Source organism: Naegleria fowleri (assembly GCF_008403515.1).
Source record: "Naegleria fowleri strain ATCC 30894 chromosome Unknown tig6, whole genome shotgun sequence".
Classification (NCBI taxonomy): domain Eukaryota; phylum Heterolobosea; class Eutetramitea; order Acrasida; family Naegleriidae; genus Naegleria; species Naegleria fowleri.
The window spans coordinates 377,909-396,902 of NW_025407938.1; the positions used below are offsets into that span (position 1 = coordinate 377,909).

Genomic DNA, 18,994 nt, shown 5'->3' on the forward strand with positions numbered 1-18,994 from the left:
CACAAGTGAAAAGCTCAGTAAAGAGACAGCTCCTAATGGAACACTTGTTCCCACAACAGAAATCCACAAAATCACAATATTGTTGATAAGATAACCAACGCAAACAGCATTAATTCCAACCATTGCTTTTTTGCACAATTGGCTTGCTTTTCAAAGTTCCCCATAATGGAACAATTCCTAACAACAAAATAAATCCAGGTAAGTGGAATGCAATACCAGCAAGCACACCATAGAATAATGGTAAGAAATATCGCGAAAAAGCAGAGTATTCAGCTGTTGTGGAAGTCTCAGTTGTGATGATTGAATCGGCGTTTTGGTCCATCAAATCCAATTCTGGAAGCAATAACTGTTGTTGTTTAAGCATAGATGTAGAATTATTGGAAGGAATTTGGGAAGAATTATTTCCAGCATTTAACAAATTTCCAGCAATGATTGCTCCAAAGTAAAATCCTAAACTAAAACGTGGACCTGGAGCAGCATTCGTTAAACTGTAGCCATTGATAAATTGTTCCTCATTAACCCATCCTCTTTCTATCATTTCATCTCGAATAATGACCACGTTTACAACAGCTCCACCGTAAATTAAGGAGCCACATCGATAAAAGAAAGAGGTCATAATGATCCATTCGGTCCATACATTGATCTTTCGTTTTGATGTTATGGAATCGGAATTATTTTGATATTGAAATTGAGACGAGTGGATAAAAGTGGGTTGTGACAATCCTGTGTTGGTGGTCGTAAATCCTGATGGAATACTCTCCACAATAAATGAGCCTCCCATTAATACTGCAAGCAGCACAAAATATAGAACTATAAGAGAAATTCCAACTTTGTAGGATGCTAAATATTTGAAAGGATTTTTTCTATCATCTTCGTTGTCTTCATGTGGAGTGCTTGTATTTACACTCTCATTGTGTTCCTCTTCAAGCTCTACTCGTCTTTGTTTCATTTCTCGTGAATACTTTGGAATGAATGTCTTTAAAATTAGTACAATAAATCTCAGTTGATTCCTCCATGATAATTTTTCGAATTGTTTTTCTTTCACGTTCAACAAGTCATAGAGTGCGAAATGGGAAATTCTATTAGTCCATCGCTCCTTAATTTCAGCATAAATTATTCCTAGAATAGCACCAATAACTAATAGCACAGGAAGAAGCCATGATTTTCTATATAACATCGTAATGACAGCAACTATTGTCAGTAAAATATATGGAAATAATTCGTTTGACTCTCCTTTCGAATCATTCTTCTTCTTTCCTTTCTTCTTGTCTGGGCTTTCGAGCAGAGAAGAAAATCTTGTCACAGACTGGAGAGCAAATGCAATACCACTGCAAGCCAAACCCTTTTGAGCATGAACGAACCACTGTGGTGCTGTTTTGCTGTCATAATCATACATAAACAGTCCCATGGCAAGACACAAAATAAATCCAGGTATCGAAAAGAACAAGTAAGACAAAATTCCTCCAATAATTCCATATCTAGGTATTGCTTTTGAATTATTAAGATGAAGGTAATATTAAGATCAGAACAAATGGTAGCATGTGAAAATTGAATATTTTTGAATTTCACAAGTAAAATAATTAGGTTAGAACCTACCAATGCCCATAGCTTAAAAAATTCCTCAGTTAATAATCATATCGTTCACTTGTTACCAATTATATACATACCAATTTGTGATGGTTTAGCTCCTGGTACTAAATGTGACATCATATACACCTCCATAAATTCATTAAAACTTAACCAATTCACTTTTTCACAAAATCTATTCATCAAGTTAGCAACGCCACCTCTAAACGATGTTGAGCCAACAATGGTCATATTCCATCCTATATCTTTCAGCATTTTCCATTTGTCCACCGGTTCTCGGGTATTATTGCCACTCTCAGAATGACCATGAGAGCCTTCCGATTCTTCATCCCGATAAGCTACGTCATCATCATTGGATACAATTCTATCATGTTCTTCTTCTTCGTTTCTTTTGTTTGAATGCAATGGCAAATCACCAGATTCTTGATGATTATTTTGGAAAATCCTTTCATCCTCTCGAATTGAAGAGGTTATTATCAATTCCGAGGATGAATCATCATGACCGTCTTTCTGCTGTAAAGAAGACATTTTTTCATCTGCAAAAATTCAGGGATGGGTTTATTCGATGATAAACGTTGTTCGATGGTTTTATGTACAATATTTACAAGCCGAACGTAAGATACGTAGTGACTTCCTAGCAGGCACCCCGGAAGTAAAGGTGTTTAAACTGCTCACGATAACAGCAGCAACCCCTGGGATTCGAACGCTGGACCAGTTGGCTGCCATAGTTCCAGAAAATTTTTCATCTGCAAAAATGTGTTCTTGATTGGATTCAATCATATTCAGAAAGCGAACTCATGAATATATTGACTGAATTGTTTCATAATGATTTCGACAACTAGTACTGAAAAGAAGAAGTATTCGCCAGCTCTCCTCATCCTGTAATTTTTTTGTCTCATAAGTTATTTCCAGTTTGGAAGATATTCGGTGTTGAACAACACAACAATAAAAAACACGCCGAAACATAATATAATTCACCTGAAGAGAAGGCTTTCATGCCGAACGTTATATCTTGAGGGTTTCCAAAGGGTTGTTCAGCAACATTCTTTGGTTGTGGCCAGCAAGGAATTTACAGCCTTCCTACAAACACGGACGATGATTTCGAGCTTCATGAGCTACGTAGTAGCAATTGTTGGTTTGACCTTCTTTGCATCAAAACAAGAACCTAAATCATCAAACATCAATGTAAATCGTATGTGTTAGTCCTTGATGTGATAAGAACTATATTATTTATTTAGCAGATTATGAAACTATGAGTCCTCCGAAACGAAAACTTCGTTGCCTCATCTTGAAATATTGCTTCCCCCTTTGGGTTTCCTCTCCATCTGAAAAGGATATGTTCTTGTGAGGCTGTACTTTTTGGATCTAATATTCGGCGTCTCTTGTTGGATTCGATTCAAAAAAACATCGATAATGAGGCGCAGGTGCCAAACATCAACAAACAATTCTACCTCAAGATCAGATTCAAAGGTGCCTCATCATCCTTTTCATGACTTGTTGTTGATGAACGATGATTCTTCAATGGGAAAAGTGTCAATGACCACACTTCAACTCAGAATTCAGACACCAATCACATCTTCGATACACAGGTGGTGTTCATCGTCATCTTTGACGAGACAGTCGTGTTTTTTTACAGCACGAACACTTTTGCTGTCAATCATCACGATGATGGCATTATTGCTCGTACTATCTTTCTCCTCGCACCTCCTCGTACATGCAGAATTGACACTCTCCATAGAAACCATTTCCATCGAAGAATTAGCGACAATTACTGAAAATGTTTTCAAAGAATCACCATCAGCGACTACCATGCCCTTTCACATCATTCAAATTCATTCTCCTCAAGTAGCTCTTGCTCCAAAATTATTCAATTCCTATGATAACCAAAGTGCTCTCTCAGAAATGAAAGATACAAAGAGTTTGGTGGAATTTGTTCATGCCAATGAACTTTTTGATTCAATGAGAGCATGTTGTACGGACAATGCGTTCCACATGATGGAATCTTGGAATTTTACTGATTGGAATTATGAGGAATGGCTCAATGGTCAAGAAGGCAATGGGTCTTCTATTGTTCACAATTTGAAACAACAAACACGTTCACAAATGTCCAAGACTTTGACCATTGAGAAGAAAGTTGTTTCACCAATTGGATTCTATTCTAAACTTGAGAATGAACATTGGTTGTTGGATACGCTTTGGGCTTTTGTGCCTATCATTTCACTCTCCATGAATCAAGTGGATCATTTATTGTTGAATTTTAAGAATAATTTATTGCTGAACAGTACAAACTTTTCAACTTTTGATCATTTGAAATTTGCTGATTATGTCCAACTGTTGCCAACCAACGGCGCAACATCGGTCACAATTTTGAAAACTGTGCCACAAGTCACTGAAGAAGAGTTGTGGTCACAATTAAGCGACTCACAACAACATCAAATTGTCGAGGCTTTGAAGGAAGACATTCAGACAAGTATTTTGAATCCAATTCTACATTATCCTGCAATGTTACAATGCAACATTACAAACTCCACCACGCTCAATCAAATGAGAGAGTATCATTTAGCGCTTCTTAGAAAAAGTACTGGAATGGGCTATATTTCTGCTCGACAATGGATTACTCTCCAAGCCTATACATATTTCGCTCTTCCCATTTCATACGTTCCCTATATTCCTTATACAAACGAATTTCTTTGGCGAGCATTGAAGATTCTTTATGAACAAGAGTCGAGTGATTTTAAGAAAATTCTTTCACAAGAAGGTTTTGACACTTCCAATACGTTCAACGAAACTCTGTTAATTGCAGAATTTGAGAAATGGAAGAAAGACGCTCCTTCATATGTTTCGAGCAGATTCATGGACATATATTGCTATAGTTCTTATAACAATTATTTGGGAATGTTTCATTACAACTTTTACGATGCATATCAATATTTCATGTTTAAAGATGGAATTTTATATTGCATCTCAGCTCTAGCCATCCTATTTTATGTTGGATTTATTGCAACTTTTGTTGTTCGTCGAAGAACAAAGAATATTGTCCTGAAAAGACGACTTTTATTGCCATATGTTGGTCCTGTGTCGTTGTTTCTATTGCCTCTCTACTTTTTAGAACCTATTTGGAACAGACAGTACATTGATGTTTTTCACACAGATGCTGCATTCGCATCCACAGGTATTTACCCCAATTTGTTCATTTCACTATTCTTCTCCACCTATTGTGTGACTGTTCTGAGGTTTTATCACTTGAAGAATCTGTATTGGATCATGAACAAATTTGCCTCCAAGAAGTATGTCATTAGTGATAGAGCTCTTCGAATCAACAAATTCCTCACATCGAAAGTTATGGCGTTTGTGTTCACTCTCATCCTTAGTTCGGTAATTTTTTTACTTTGGGTTCCTTATTATGTTTCATGGTATGGAGAATCGAGAGCCATGATTTTCTCTGCCTACAACTTGCAAGTCGAATTATTGTTTCTTGTTCCGTTTTCCTCACTCATTATTCTACTTTCAATTATTTGTATCATTTGTTTGATTATTGACTTGATTGTCAACAGAAAGAAAATTAGACAAAAGGGTGTTGTTCATTACTTTATTTTTGATGACCCTTTCTTTTTGAGAATTGATTTGACCATGATGTTGTTGACAGCTGTTGTTTCTGCACTTATTTACATGACATTTTCAAGCGCGACAACCAATGTGGTATCAAAAGCGTTATTTTTACTTCTTTTTATTTTGTGTTATTTGGTCACAGGTGGAAATGCTATTATTATTGAACTACTTCGAGGAGTTATTGCCTTAATTCGTGGTGGTAAAAAGGAAGAGTCAGAATTCACGAAAATGATTAATGATCCAGATTTTAGAAACATTTTTAGAATGTATTCTGTCAACGAGCATTCCGTCGAAAATTTGGTGCTTTACGAACTGTTAGAAACTTTCATGAAGAAAGGCGAACTTACAGAAGAAGAGATGCATGATATTGATCGTAACTTCTTGAGGCCGTTCTCGCCTTTCGAGATCAACATGTCTTCAGAAGGAAAAAAGAAATTTGCAGAGCTCATGATGAAGAATAAGGGGACAAAAACCACATACGCAAGTGTTGATGAGATTCTCATGAAAGAAATTTTGTTAAACATGTCAGACACTATTGCCAGACTCGAAATGACTCCCGAATACATGGATTGGTTAAAGACCAAGCAACTTAAAGGAGATATTGAACTCGGGTTTGAGAACAAGTAAAGGATGTCAAAGACAGTTTCAGAGAACAAGCAATGTTTTATTTATGGATGAGATTTCTTGCGCTTGATCAACTCACTCACAAAGTGTCGACTAGAATTTTGGCTAGAGTCGATCGCAACCTGTGTGGCGCTTCTTTCCATGTAGTCTTTCATTTCGAAATTACCTCCATACTTGGAGAGTTCGTCAAAAACAAATGAATGGCAGTCATAGAGACACAAATGAAGTGGTGTTAGTAAATGGTAATTGCAACAATTGACTAGATTTGGCGACTTCTTGATTAATGTAAACAGTACGTTGTAATCATCAGGTCCTTTAAAATGGAGGAATAAGTGTAAAATTGTATCACCTCGCTCGTTCACTCCAATCGAGTCAAATAATTGTTGATCCATGTTTTCAATAATTTTAACCAGCAAGAAACTGTTGCAATGGTCAAATAGGAAAGCAATAATTGGAACAGAGACTACAAACTCTTTACTTGAGGGAGCAGTTCTCTTAACCTTTTTCACAAGTAAACGTTGCAGCAAATCTCTCTTATTGGAAAATAAATAGAAAAGTAAGTCATTCAAAATTTCGGTCTTTGACTTGATACAACATTTCAATACAAGTGACTCAATTGTTGATTCATCTACATGAAAATATTTGAGGGTAGAAACAAATAATGATGGAGCTTTGGTGGTAAGTATAGCCAAAGGAAGAAAATGTTTGATCTGAGTGGAGACATTCCAGCCATACTTGGCAGCGCTCACAACACCGTCTGACATATTAACATCAGTATATCTTGAATCATCTATCAACATTCCACCTTGATATTCTTCTCCAATATAAATCAAGTATTGTAACATTGCGGTAGACTTTGGATTTGTCATTGTAAAAATGGAATTTAAATTCAGAGGTGTTAATAAATATTTAAAAATGTAATCTGCGATTGCTTTTGATTTTAACAAATCCTGATCTTTGTTGTAAATGAGTCGGTTGATAATGAGAAATTGATACAGCATATCAGCTCCAAAAATATCTACCAGTTCTTTGACATCTTTTAGTGTAAAATCACAGGCAAGAGTAACTAATACATCCAAATCACCTCCATTTCCATTGAGGATGTTTTGAACAAATATTGTTTCAGCTCCTTTCTTTCTTTTGATATTGACATTTGCTGTGTGAGAAAAATTATGAAAAAAAGGGCTGATGTCTACACGAGAAAGAACTTCAAAACTCAATTTTTGAAGGTTTGGTAAAAGCTGATCATTAATTATTGAAGCCAGAAAACTATTCGAAATAATTTTGAAATTCATGATAAATTCCTGATATTGAACTTACCTGGGCCAGTACATTGTATCACATTCTGCTGTTTCTGTCACAAAACGAATATATTCGAGCGAAGTGCTATGTAAAGTCAAATGATAATGATTGTACAATATATCTGTTGTAATGACCGTGTCCAACTGTTTCAAATTCTTACACCATGCAACCAAAGCATTTAACAGTGTGCACGATTCATAACTATCCAATAAAACTGACAGTCTTTCAATGATATTATTTTCAATTGGTTCAATAGGTTCGGATCTATAAGTTTCATAATTAGAGACTTCCAGTTCTCTAAATGCTTCGAAATAAAGATTTTTTTCTTCTGAAATGTCTCTGACTAGATCTTGTTTGGCAGGTGTGTAGTCTGAAGTATTGCCGTTATCTTCATTTGTGCAGTGTCGTTTTTGATATCTTTCAATTAATTCCTTTTCCAAATTTGCTTGTTCCATTTTAGCGAATATGATATCTATTTTTCCTGATTCGTCTTTCAATTTCTCGGTGTTTCCATTTACTGCTTGCAAATTCCAGCCACCTACTAGCATTGGTTGATGTTGGTCCATGCTTTGAAATGTAAAATCCATGTTTGAACTGCTATTGGCAATACTGGCTTGGTTATCGGTTGATTGGTCATATAGGTAGAAAAGTTCAATCGGCCGATTGTAAATGATATTGTCTTGGTGAGAATTCTGTAAGCGTAGCAGCTTGCTCAAATTGTCCAAGTGTTGCTTCTTCAATGGTTTACAGATGCGTAGATGTTTAATGGCAAGCAGTTTTCTAATCATTCTTCGATTCATTTCCTTGTTAATAACCCTTAATTTATGATACGTGACAATTGGTTCATCCATTTTATATTCCAGGTCGATGAATGATTCTCTTTTGCTGTTGACACTAGAGTCAAAAGTAGTTCTTCGAGAATATGTTGGTAAAAAGCTCAAAATCTCATACTTGACATCAAGACTCAACTTTTTCAAATCATTCTCAAAATTTACTTGAGAATTCTCCCGAACAGAACTAGAGGTTCTCTTCTTTTTTAGATCCATATAAATCCAATATTTTACCAAATCATCAACCGCGCCATATTTTGTATTGACATATTCCATCAAAAGTTGTTCCTGATGATTGGAATGTGCTTCGGCCATCATAGACGATGAAAAATTTTCTTCCAGTTTCTCAACTTTCTTCAATCATTTTGCAAAATTCCGAAAGTTTGTGCTGAAATTAACCTTTTTGAAAGCCTAACGAAAAATTTTTGAATGAATTTTTCGCAGGCAAATTTTGGTTGAAGAGGGGCGCTTCAAGTTTGTCACAAATTAATTTACCATCACCTATTTTCTGTATTGAGGATTTGGGTGATACAGAAATTATCGACAATAAGTAATAATTTTCTTTGGGTCTTGATGCTCCAGGTTGAACATAAAAACAACAATGTTGTTGAAATAAAAAATGGACCTGATTGTGCTTGATTGAATTGTTGAAAAAAACAGTCATGATCCCTTCAAACAATTCCGAAACCACTCTCTTGAACGAAGGAATTAATTTAATTGGAGATAATTCGTTCATGCTTTTGGACGAGGAGTATTATGAGTTGGCACAACAACTTAATTCAGATAAATATTATTCCGAAATTTTTGATGAACCCGTTCCGATAAACCATAAACTTGCGGATTACATAGAAGAGTGTACTGATATGTTTCATCCATCTTTTTGGGTGTTGAATTCCTCACACTTTGGAAAAATCGAATGACAAAACATCCAGAGATGAGAGAAAAATTTGAAGCTGTTTCTAAGCAGCAGTTGAGCAATTAGGAAAATCCAAATTGATATACGTTAACTGTAAAACGTATCGTATCATCAATAACAACTTGCAAGAGACGTTTAGGAAGCTGAGAGATGATATTGAGAGATACATTGGAGGTAGTATTGAAAGTGTTCCTTGTTTTATCGTAATTGATGAAATTGGCTCTTGGGTACAATATTATGAGCCATTACGTCGCCCCAACATTCATCGCAACTTTTGTGCCATGTATGATATTTTGAACGAATTTATTTTAGACCTGCAGAAAATTCGTACCGTTAGTTTGTATGTATGTGGAAAGGGAGCCTTTTTGGACATTGTCGGACAAGGAAAACTTCGCCCAACATTACAATCACCATCAATTATCAATGCAATTCATTTGGAAGCACTTTCAAGAAAACATATTGAATCAGGAATTGTCAACTCAAATCTACTTGGCCCCCTCATCTCACACTTTAAAGAACTTAATTTATTTGATTATTTTCTTGACCAAATACAAGAAGAAACCCAAGGTGTTCCTATCTATGTTGTTCATTATGTTTTCGACAGCTATATGCAGTTATTGGAATGCAAAACAAAAGAAGATATTGATCACACCCTTATCCAAATTCGTTCGACACTTCCAATTTCTTTCAACGCTCCATTCAAACAATTCTCTAACCAACCAGTCTTGATGAAGGTCTATCAATCTTTGCTCTTTGCTGGCATTTTGAAACTTGAAGCTGGCAAAGAATTTAATATGGATGAGTTTAATACAGAAGGAACAGAGTTTGAAGGTGTCACTAGTCTCGGTACCTACGATATTGCAACAATGTTGAACTGTTTTCTACAACCTGTAAAGGAGAACATATACCAACTCTTATTTCCAAGAGCAATCATTGATCAATATGTAAAATCATCTGAAGCATCTTCTCGCACATTTGCAATTTCACACATTGTTGAAGAATATGGACCAGTCGTTTCTCTAGGAAACATTATGGAGCAATTAACATTGGTCAACTTTATGTTTAGAATGAAATGAGGATCAATCCAAGGGTTAAATATTGGAGAAGTTATTCCATTTTTAAAGAATACGTGTGTTGAAAATATTTCTTTGGGAAGTGATAAGCTTGGGAATGAAATTGATGGCCGATGAAACAAGTAACTTGAACAGTTGGAGGAAAGTTATTCCCATGTTGGATGGAGGAAAGCTTGGATATTTCTATGATCGTTCACATTCGCCTGACAAGATTTGGCAAATCAATTTGGGATCAGAGAAGATCTTTATTATGATTCAAGATAAGAATGTTGATGAATTATCATTTCTAAATTACGGGAGGAAATTGAAAAGAATGAAAAAATTAGAAAGGCACTCGATAAGACCATTGAAACTAAATTAATCATGATATTTATGGGGAGAGGAAAGTTCAAGTTCCCAGGTCATTATCTTGATGGAAGTACTATTGAAGGAATTCAATTGCACCAACATACATCTGTCATTATTCCAACTGAAGAAGAGATTTCAGATTTTTTGGGAGATAGAAATCGTGAAGCACTTGAAAAACAATCAGGATTGAAAACAATAAACTACAAGGGCTTAAGAAAATAAACATCTCAGAATGTAGCTCGTGCTAACGAATAAGGAATAGAATGAGACGAGCTTCCATTCATTATCTCCGATTGTTATTTGATTTTTTTCTTCAAATGAGGACGGGAAGAGTGTTAATAGAATTCCCGAATATCCAATTTTCCATGGCCTTCAATTTGCAATCGGAAAACTTGGTGCTCACGACCATGACACAATTACTGCATTATTGGAGGAACGTGGAGGAGTAGTCTAGAAAATTTCATCCGATGTTGATTTCTTGATTGAAGAAGGTGGAGAGGAACGATCTCTAATTGGTCGTTTTTGACCTACACAACATCATGTTGATCTAATTGTTGACAGTAAGAGACTAGTACATACTGTGAATTCCTTCATCGACGACAGGGTATTGAATGCGGACTGAATATTCAAAAAAGTAGACTCAGAACTCAAACTTGACACAAGCATCACGGTATCAATCATGACCATATTCCAATTTGAAAAAAAGTGAATGGCCTCAATGGGTTGATTGAATTGTAATTTCAGAATTTTAACTCTAATTTCTTGTAGCGAATAAATGTAGCCATCCACCTTGTCAAAATTACTTTGCACCTGAGAAAACAAGGGAGAGGGAGTTTTGAGCTCATTGATTAATTCGTTGAGACATGAATTGTCTCAAGACATCATCTGTATTGTTCCTCCTCTCCAAGACCAAATCATAATAGTTGGCAGACCCGTTGGAACCCAAATACAAGGAAGAAACTGCTCTCTCAATTTGACTATTGTGCACCAAATTGGTCAATAAAGTCGTCAGAGTTGAAACGTTTCAACATTGAATTATACACCAAAATAGAAGCAAATACAACGAGAGAAAGAAAGGCAAATATGACAATTAGGAACAACTTGAGTGAAATGGGAAGCTTTTCAAGACGCTCATTGATGGGATTTGGTTTGTTTTTACGTTTCGTTGATGATCCCTTGGAATGACTTGTTGTTGCTTGAGAAGGAGGAGGTTGAGGATTTGTTTTCGAATGGAATGATGATGTGGTTTGGATGTTGTTGTAAGCATGTGTCAGAGTTTCTGGATGAATTTTAGTAATTTTGTTCGAAAAAGAACAGTGATCCAGAAGTAGATCAGTGGTCAATCAGAGACGCTTTCTTTATCCTTGGGAATAGTAGATGAAGGCGGCAAACCTGTTACAAATGGCAAAATTGAATGGATTTGGAGTGAAAGGTATATTCTTCACTACAACAGTTTACATGCGACAGGTGACACGAGAGCTTTCAGTTGTTTGTTTGATGATGCATAGAGACAGAGTGGACATATTTGTACGCAACTGGTTTTTTCGCTGGAGAGCTTTAATGTGGTGACTGTCTAGGGTTGTTCAATTGAGTTGGAGTGAATTGGTCGTAGTATGAATTACTTGTTTATGAATGCTTTCATACAGACTGAAAATTGCCTCAACAACAAGATGATTGTAAATGTTTAATTTCATAAAACTGTTTGTAGAAAATATTGAATCAACTAGGGCTCATGGAGCTCCTGACTTGTCACTGGTTTTTGTGGGTCTGTGACAATTTCATGGTTTCTCTTTTTCAAATATATAAACAAACATATGCAAATTCCAGTCATGAATAGTCAAGTCAGTCCCAAAGTGAAATAAGGGAAAGTATATTCTACAGCCATATAAGCCAGCACCCAATAGGGAGCACCAATGAGTTGTTGCATGACAGAATCGGAATAGAGAACAACCATTAACACTATATACAAAATCAAGAGAAATAGAGCAATTACCACTCGCATGGAATAACAAGTGACACATCTACACCTTTTTTTGCGACTTAACGATCCGTCCAATAGAGGAAGAGACAATTCTAGATAATTAATACCAGGTATCAAAACAAACAAACAAACTCCAATCCATATAAAAAAACAAATGAGAGACAATACGATTCCAAGACCAATCCACAAGTCATTATTCTCTGCAGCACATACTTCACTTGTTTGCCAAATCATTCTCGACCAATAACACAAAATGTGAGAATAGAAATTGCCCCCTTTCTGACCATTTGTTAAAATAACAATTCCTGATCCATTAAGAGTCCATTCATAATGTGCTTTAAAACCATGAATATCACCTCCATGATAATAGGATACAGGTCCCCGTCTATTTTGTGTCATCCATAATCCTAAGCCCACAGAAAGATCATCCAGGATTATAAGGTGGTGGAAGAGTATATGAATGCATATGTTTTTGAATTGGATCATCCAATTGTATGAGTCCTTTCTGTACAAGTGTCATGACACCCCAAGCAGTAAATGTCTTTGATAAGGATCCTACTTTAAACAAAGTGTTTTCATCGAAAAGGGCTCGTCCACATGAGCCAAATGTCTTCATATATTGGACTTTGCTCTCAGAGATGACTGCAATTGCGACTCCAGGAAGATTATACATGGTCAAGTAAACAGGTACTACTTTTTCGAGAAGATCTTTCAATTCGGAAACGGTGGATGGGTGTTTGTCTGGATTTAGCAGTGCCTTGTCATTGGAATAGGTGAAAAACATTGGAAAGAGGTGAGCATTCAATGAGAGAAAAACAATGAAGGGAATAAACATTAAAAAGCACACTGCACCTCCAGCAAGCAGTGTTTTGGTAAGGAACTTTTTCATGACAAAGGTGTTAGTGTTGTTGAAAATGATTTTTTCTTTTGAAATATGATACATTCAACTAATTGCTACTCTATTTAATACCCAATGGTATTTCCTTCCCCTTTCTAATTAACGCGCGATGCGTTGATGGCAAAATCACCTCTCTGATGAGCGAATTGAAATTTTTTTTATGCGCGAAGGAAATTAGTCGGACTAAATATTGAATTAGAGAAAGATGGGTATTAATGGCTCTGTTCTTGTTGAACTCAATGAGAAGTCAAAAACTTGCAGCTGTCAGTTCAAGTTGAGAGAGGTTAAAAATTTGCTCATGGGAATAAACAGTCCTGTGATGAAGTTGTCCAGTCTCAAAAAAGCCCGTCAGTTTAAATTAGGGACTCAATTACTTACACGTTTTAAATTGACTCATTATCTTTCAACAGCACCATAAATTTGAAGAATATGATTTGGAAATGATAAAAACTCTTGTATTAGACTTATGAGCATAATTAGTAATGCCTTAATCTTTTACAATGGAAGAGAATTCGATGAGTGACTGAAAGCCACATTCAACTCTCAACCCTTACCTGTACCATTCCAGTTTGAGACTTGATCTACATTATGAAAATAAATCATGTTGATTTGTGAAGCCATTATAAGGAGCTACAGCCTCACCTTCTCATGGACATACAATTCCAAATGTTTTCTTGGTTTTAAATACAATTTGTGCTTGTTGGTGTCAATATAAAACAGTGATCGATCTGTTTCCATACGTGGAAAAGCTGTTAGATTACTATGTCTCAATTCGAAATTTCTTACAATATTTACCAATGCCAATACAATCTCGGAATAGGCAATTCTAGAGCCTGGGCATTTTCTTGCTCCCAACCCAAATGGAGTCGTACAAAAATTGTTCACAGGAGCGTACGGAAAGTTCGTTTCAAATCTCTCAGGTATGAATTCAGTGCTTCGAGGGACATGGCGTCCAGAAAGTTCAGGGTTCTCCAAAATGAAAATTGTTGTATCTTTTGGTACTTGATAGCCACCAATCACAACATCTTTAGACAACTTTCTAGCACTGACTGTGTAATTATGATTCAATCTCATGCTTTCATCGACAAAGTTTCTACAAAGTCTAATCTTTTTGAATTGATCTTGGGAAACAGACAAACCATTTTCTGAAGTGACTTCTTCGAGGGTGGGCTCTCCAAAGACTTGACACAACTCCTCAAACATTTTCTGTTGATACTCAGGTTCGTGAGCAATTCTAAAGAATAGAATGCACATCACTGATGTGATATCAACAGCCCCACTTAGGAAAGCTGAGAGAGCGACTGTGGTTATTTCATCAGAATTTTGAAACTCTTGGGCTCTCTCAGCAATAAAATCCTTGAGTCTCAATTGGTGAGAGGGATTCTTTTCAAAAGTGGTAATCATGATCGTGCCAAAGAAATAATTCTCAAATAACGCTCCTTTAACTTGGCATAATCTTTGACGTAAATGTAGTTGTAAAATGGGAACTGATATTGGAGCCAAATACTTAGATTTAGCATTTCAATCACATCTCTAGCAAACTGATCCACAGGAAAAGGTAATTCGGCAGATGGACCCGCTCGTCAAGGCATTCATCAAGTCTCGTCATGCCTACATAGCTTCTCGTCTATTTCATCCCTCCGTGCTAGCTGGCGACACTGACCAAGCTCAAAATCCAGACCATCTTTCCTCAGTGTCCTCTTCATCAAAGAGGAATTTCACAACATTTTGACTCTACAACTATCGTAAAGCCCTTCAGTGCCATGCCAGGTCCAAAAGGACTTCCTTTCATTGGTAATCTACTTGATATGACAAGAGCGTCAAAGAACATTCAGGGCTTTTTCACACAATGTGTGAAAGAACATGGCGAAGTTGTGAAGCTAACAGCTCTCAACAACAAGATGGTCATCCTATCAAACCCAGAGCTCTTCAAAGAACTGGCCAAGCTCGATGAAGGAAGAATAACCATGGAGGTCTTACGAAAAGTAAAAGTAGATACTGGTATGATGATGATCCCTGTTGAAAATTACAATCACGAAAATTGGCAAGATGTAAGGGCTGTTTTGAATGTCGCAATGCGACCAGATGTAGCTGATAAAGTTGTGCTGCCACAACTATCAGAGTTGGGAAGTGACTTTGTGAAGTCATTGATTAACAATCTAGAAACGATTGTTAATGATCAACATGGTACTGAAGAAGGATATTAGATGTTGAATAAGGTAGAAAAAGTGATTAATAGTTACACTTTATTATCTGTATGTAAGGTATTCCTAGGAGCTAAATTGACAGGACAGATTTCATTGTGAAACGTGTGCGAGTGGATTTTTTTGTTCAGGATCTTGACTTTCCTTTTAACAACGTGATTTGGTACCCCTCAAATTACCACTGATCACTCTTTCACTCTTTCTGAAATTTGAAATGGCGCTGCCCAACTCAAATATAAATGGTCGATTTCAACAAGGCAAAGGTTTACTTACTACACAGTAAATCGAAAGATTACATGGAGTCTTCTTCAAGCCACATGTAATTCTTTTCTTTTTCTTTTTCCATGAGTTGTATCATTTCAGCACTACTAATTCTTGCATTATTGTCGCCATATGCTCCACTCTTTCTGTACATTTCCAAATCGATCAAGTAACACTGAAGAACAGTGTCAATTACTGTCTGGAAAATAGTAATGAATAGGGAGCTGACCATTAAACTCAATAAAAATACAAAGACAAGCAATAAAAAGCTACGATTCACGTCCAGCCATTCCTTTCCGGCAAATACAACTTCAAAAAGGCCATATTGGCCTTGTTCGTTGTATGCAGAGGAGAGTTTTCCAACAATTTGGCTTAACTCTCCAAAAGATGCATCTTGAGAATGAATGACCATATAAGCCACACACACGCTAATTATTGCGATCACCATCTTCATGCAAAACATGATCCAATCTGTAATCCACTCCAACACAGCAATTACAGTAATATTTTTCCTCATTAATTTGGTAGCACTCAAGCTTGAATGGAAGAACGATGTACCGAATATGGCGCAGTGGATTAAGGCATTTCTTGCAAAGAACTCCATGAATTTTTCCAGCATTCGAAGCAAGGCAAAGAGAAGCTGTTGAATAAATCGTGTGAAGAAATTATTTCTCACGTAATTCACAAGTCTAAATAGTGCAAATTGATTTTGAATCTGGTCAGAGGACGAGCTTTTTTCTTGTTGATAACCCATCACAGATAGAGTGGTCTTAATAACCAGAATTAAATATTTCACCAACCCAACAAACAATGATGCGACTGCCACGCTTCCTGCGTTGTAAAACATTACGAATAAACTGGCTTGAATTACAGGTAATTTCAAGCACATAAGTGTTTTTTCAAAATTATCCAACATTGAAGATGACTCGCCTCTACGGGCTCGTGATATAGTTCCCGAAACATTTCCAAATTTAAAATAAAATTGAGATGTCACTCTAGCCACAACAATTGTGACAAAGCTCAAAAGGAATTGAGTGACCCAAAAAAATCCAAACAGTAAATATGCAAACCAACCCTTTAGCAAGTGAGATTGAAGAGTGAGAATAAAGGTTGTTGGATTGGACAGAGATTGAAGCCTCTCCGCAACAGTAGCTCCATTATTTGCGCTTATGACTGTATTGGTAACCTTTGAAGATAAGGATGACGCGTCCACAATACCAGCGCTTGTTAACTCATTGGTAAACAAGAGTGCTACAACAAAGAACCACCAGAAACAAAATATCAGTCCTATAATAAATATCACAATCGGGAATAGAGAAAACATTTGTGGTACTGTGGTGATAATCATAGCACTCTCACTAATGATGGAAACTGCTCTTGAGAGAGTTTTTATCCAGTTTGTCCAAAATAAAAACGTAAACAATAGATTGGACAATAATAGTAATACTCCACACCCTATATAGAGGCTTTTCTCCCAAGAGAGGTCCGAAAGATATGATACAAGTTGCTCTGTCTTGGAGCTGGAGGTTGAAAAGTGTAGATTGGATGATCCTTCTACCAAAAGTATGATAGATAGGGAGAACCATCCAATCATTAATAGGCCTACCGTTCCATAAATTAGAGGTTTTGCTAACACTCGAAGTAGTACTACGCAAATAAACGAGACACCAGTAGTGATAGCAACCGCTATAAGAATAATTTTCCAACTATTATAGAGAGTCATGATACTTTGTATCATAAATTTTTCTAAAAATGACGGTACTAATCCAGAAACTTGTTTGACATCAATCATGTTTTCAATGTTCGATAGAGTTGGTAAACTTTCTAGATATGGAGAGATCGTGTTACTGAAATATGATACCGGAGAAAGAGAAGAAATGTGTTGCATTAAATTGGCTACCGTCTCTTTTTGCTGTGCATATAATTGCTGAATGTCAACAGGAGATGTGTCAGTTGGAGCCTTAGACGTTTTCAGTAAAGGAATACAACGTCCCATTAACGACAAATGTTCTCGTTCTGTGGTCACTTCAAAAAACCTTGCTTCTGGTTTACCACCATCATCTGAGAACAAGTATCTTTTCGATGCACATATTTCTTTCTTTGAATATGTCACCTTTTCTGTTGTGGTATTGCCTGTTTGAACTTGTTGTGACACCTTTTCTACAATTGTTTGTCTAAGTGAAGGAGGGCATTGATCGGAAATGAGTGAAACGCTCTCTGATGATTGACTCGAAAATTCATCTTGGATTTCGGTAGGTTCATTGTTCTTATTAAATTTCGCATTGCTGACAGTTGTCACTCCGCTTGGACAGCTCTCAACACAAACACCACCAAATTTGATCCAATTTTCGTACAGTTCTGTGCTTGCATTTAATGAGTGAACATTAGTGCTTTCGAGCGCAGAGAACAGGTACTTCTCATTAACAATCCACAAATATCTTCGAGAAGATAAATCCTCTTTCCAATAATTTCTGTTCACCAATGCATCTGCTAAAAGCATTGCTCTTTGTTCAATTTCTAGTGTCTCCACCGACTGATCTTGAGAAGTATAATCAACTCCACACACCCGTCCAAGAAAATCTGTAGGGAAGTAAAGTCTTTTCATTTCTCTCCAGGATGGAGCAAAGCTGCTAAAGAAACCATTGACATTGTTTACACTATCTGTGTGTTGGTTGTTGTTCAAAATATCAAATACACTTGCTTTGTAGCTATTGGTAGAATCTCTTTTCATCTCACCGTCCGAACCGTTGATTAGTGAGTTGATATATTCTCGTCGTTTTACAACAGCTTGAAAGGCAATCATGATCATGCCCAAACAAAAGGCAATAAATAAGAGAAGAAATAGGAAATCTCTACATGGTCTATGCTGATGAAATTCATAGATGTATTGCTTTGTCAGGGTAACTCGTTCTACCGTTGCAGACTTTTTTCCTCCAATCAATGACTCTTCATCGGAGTCAGAATCAAAGTCATGTTGTTGCTGTTTGGTGTTATTCTTGTTGTTATTCTTGTTATGATTATTGTTATGATTATTTGTCTTTTTTGATGATGGTTTGCCTTGGTTATTAGATACAGAAGAAGAAGGAGGTTTAGACTCAACTAATTCAATGGTTGCTTCTTCGACATTGGGATACATGGATGTTGGTGGCTGTTGAGTATTATTGTTATTGGTGGGCGTTGATGATGGCTTTGTTGGTTTGGTCATTCTTTGATGATAGACTATTTCAACCAAACACAACGAATGATGCAGCAGAGGAGCGAAAATCGAATAATTTTTTTTAAATAGAACTGTGCCATTTTGAGAAGAGATGTCAAATACTTAAGAAGCAGTTTTGAATGTGTAAAGTGCAACATTTTGATT

General features: G+C 36.4%; 8 protein-coding genes across 8 annotated transcripts; 3 read left to right on the plus strand and 5 right to left on the minus strand.

Moving 5' to 3' along the window:
- Nucleotides 1–109: 109 nt before the first annotated feature.
- On the minus strand, nucleotides 110–2,115 carry FDP41_010434 (uncharacterized protein; the record flags this gene model as incomplete). The annotated part of the gene is made up of 3 exons (XM_044700732.1): nucleotides 110–1,488; nucleotides 1,597–1,608; nucleotides 1,668–2,115. 3 exons carry the CDS (start codon nucleotides 2,113–2,115, stop codon nucleotides 110–112), a joined length of 1,839 nt encoding a protein of 612 aa, XP_044568082.1.
- A 1,137-nt stretch (nucleotides 2,116–3,252) lies between these two features.
- FDP41_010435 (uncharacterized protein) lies at nucleotides 3,253–5,823 on the plus strand (the record flags this gene model as incomplete). The annotated part of the gene is made up of 1 exon (XM_044700733.1): nucleotides 3,253–5,823. One exon carries the CDS (start codon nucleotides 3,253–3,255, stop codon nucleotides 5,821–5,823), a length of 2,571 nt encoding a protein of 856 aa, XP_044568083.1.
- Nucleotides 5,824–5,864: 41 nt separating this feature from the next.
- FDP41_010436 (uncharacterized protein) lies at nucleotides 5,865–8,270 on the minus strand (the record flags this gene model as incomplete). Its single annotated transcript, XM_044700734.1, has 2 exons — nucleotides 5,865–7,089; nucleotides 7,141–8,270. 2 exons carry the CDS (start codon nucleotides 8,268–8,270, stop codon nucleotides 5,865–5,867), a joined length of 2,355 nt encoding a protein of 784 aa, XP_044568084.1.
- Nucleotides 8,271–9,149: 879 nt separating this feature from the next.
- On the plus strand, nucleotides 9,150–9,944 carry FDP41_010437 (uncharacterized protein; the record flags this gene model as incomplete). The annotated part of the gene is made up of 1 exon (XM_044700735.1): nucleotides 9,150–9,944. One exon carries the CDS (start codon nucleotides 9,150–9,152, stop codon nucleotides 9,942–9,944), a length of 795 nt encoding a protein of 264 aa, XP_044568085.1.
- Nucleotides 9,945–12,694: 2,750 nt separating this feature from the next.
- FDP41_010438 (uncharacterized protein) lies at nucleotides 12,695–13,159 on the minus strand (the record flags this gene model as incomplete). Its single annotated transcript, XM_044700736.1, has 1 exon — nucleotides 12,695–13,159. The coding sequence occupies one exon, from the start codon at nucleotides 13,157–13,159 to the stop codon at nucleotides 12,695–12,697; it is 465 nt and encodes a 154-aa protein (XP_044568086.1).
- A 639-nt stretch (nucleotides 13,160–13,798) lies between these two features.
- On the minus strand, nucleotides 13,799–14,572 carry FDP41_010439 (uncharacterized protein; the record flags this gene model as incomplete). Its single annotated transcript, XM_044700737.1, has 1 exon — nucleotides 13,799–14,572. The coding sequence occupies one exon, from the start codon at nucleotides 14,570–14,572 to the stop codon at nucleotides 13,799–13,801; it is 774 nt and encodes a 257-aa protein (XP_044568087.1).
- Nucleotides 14,573–14,931: 359 nt separating this feature from the next.
- On the plus strand, nucleotides 14,932–15,375 carry FDP41_010440 (uncharacterized protein; the record flags this gene model as incomplete). The annotated part of the gene is made up of 1 exon (XM_044700739.1): nucleotides 14,932–15,375. One exon carries the CDS (start codon nucleotides 14,932–14,934, stop codon nucleotides 15,373–15,375), a length of 444 nt encoding a protein of 147 aa, XP_044568088.1.
- A 289-nt stretch (nucleotides 15,376–15,664) lies between these two features.
- FDP41_010441 (uncharacterized protein) lies at nucleotides 15,665–18,838 on the minus strand (the record flags this gene model as incomplete). The annotated part of the gene is made up of 1 exon (XM_044700740.1): nucleotides 15,665–18,838. One exon carries the CDS (start codon nucleotides 18,836–18,838, stop codon nucleotides 15,665–15,667), a length of 3,174 nt encoding a protein of 1,057 aa, XP_044568089.1.
- Between the last annotated feature and the right edge of the window lie 156 nt (nucleotides 18,839–18,994).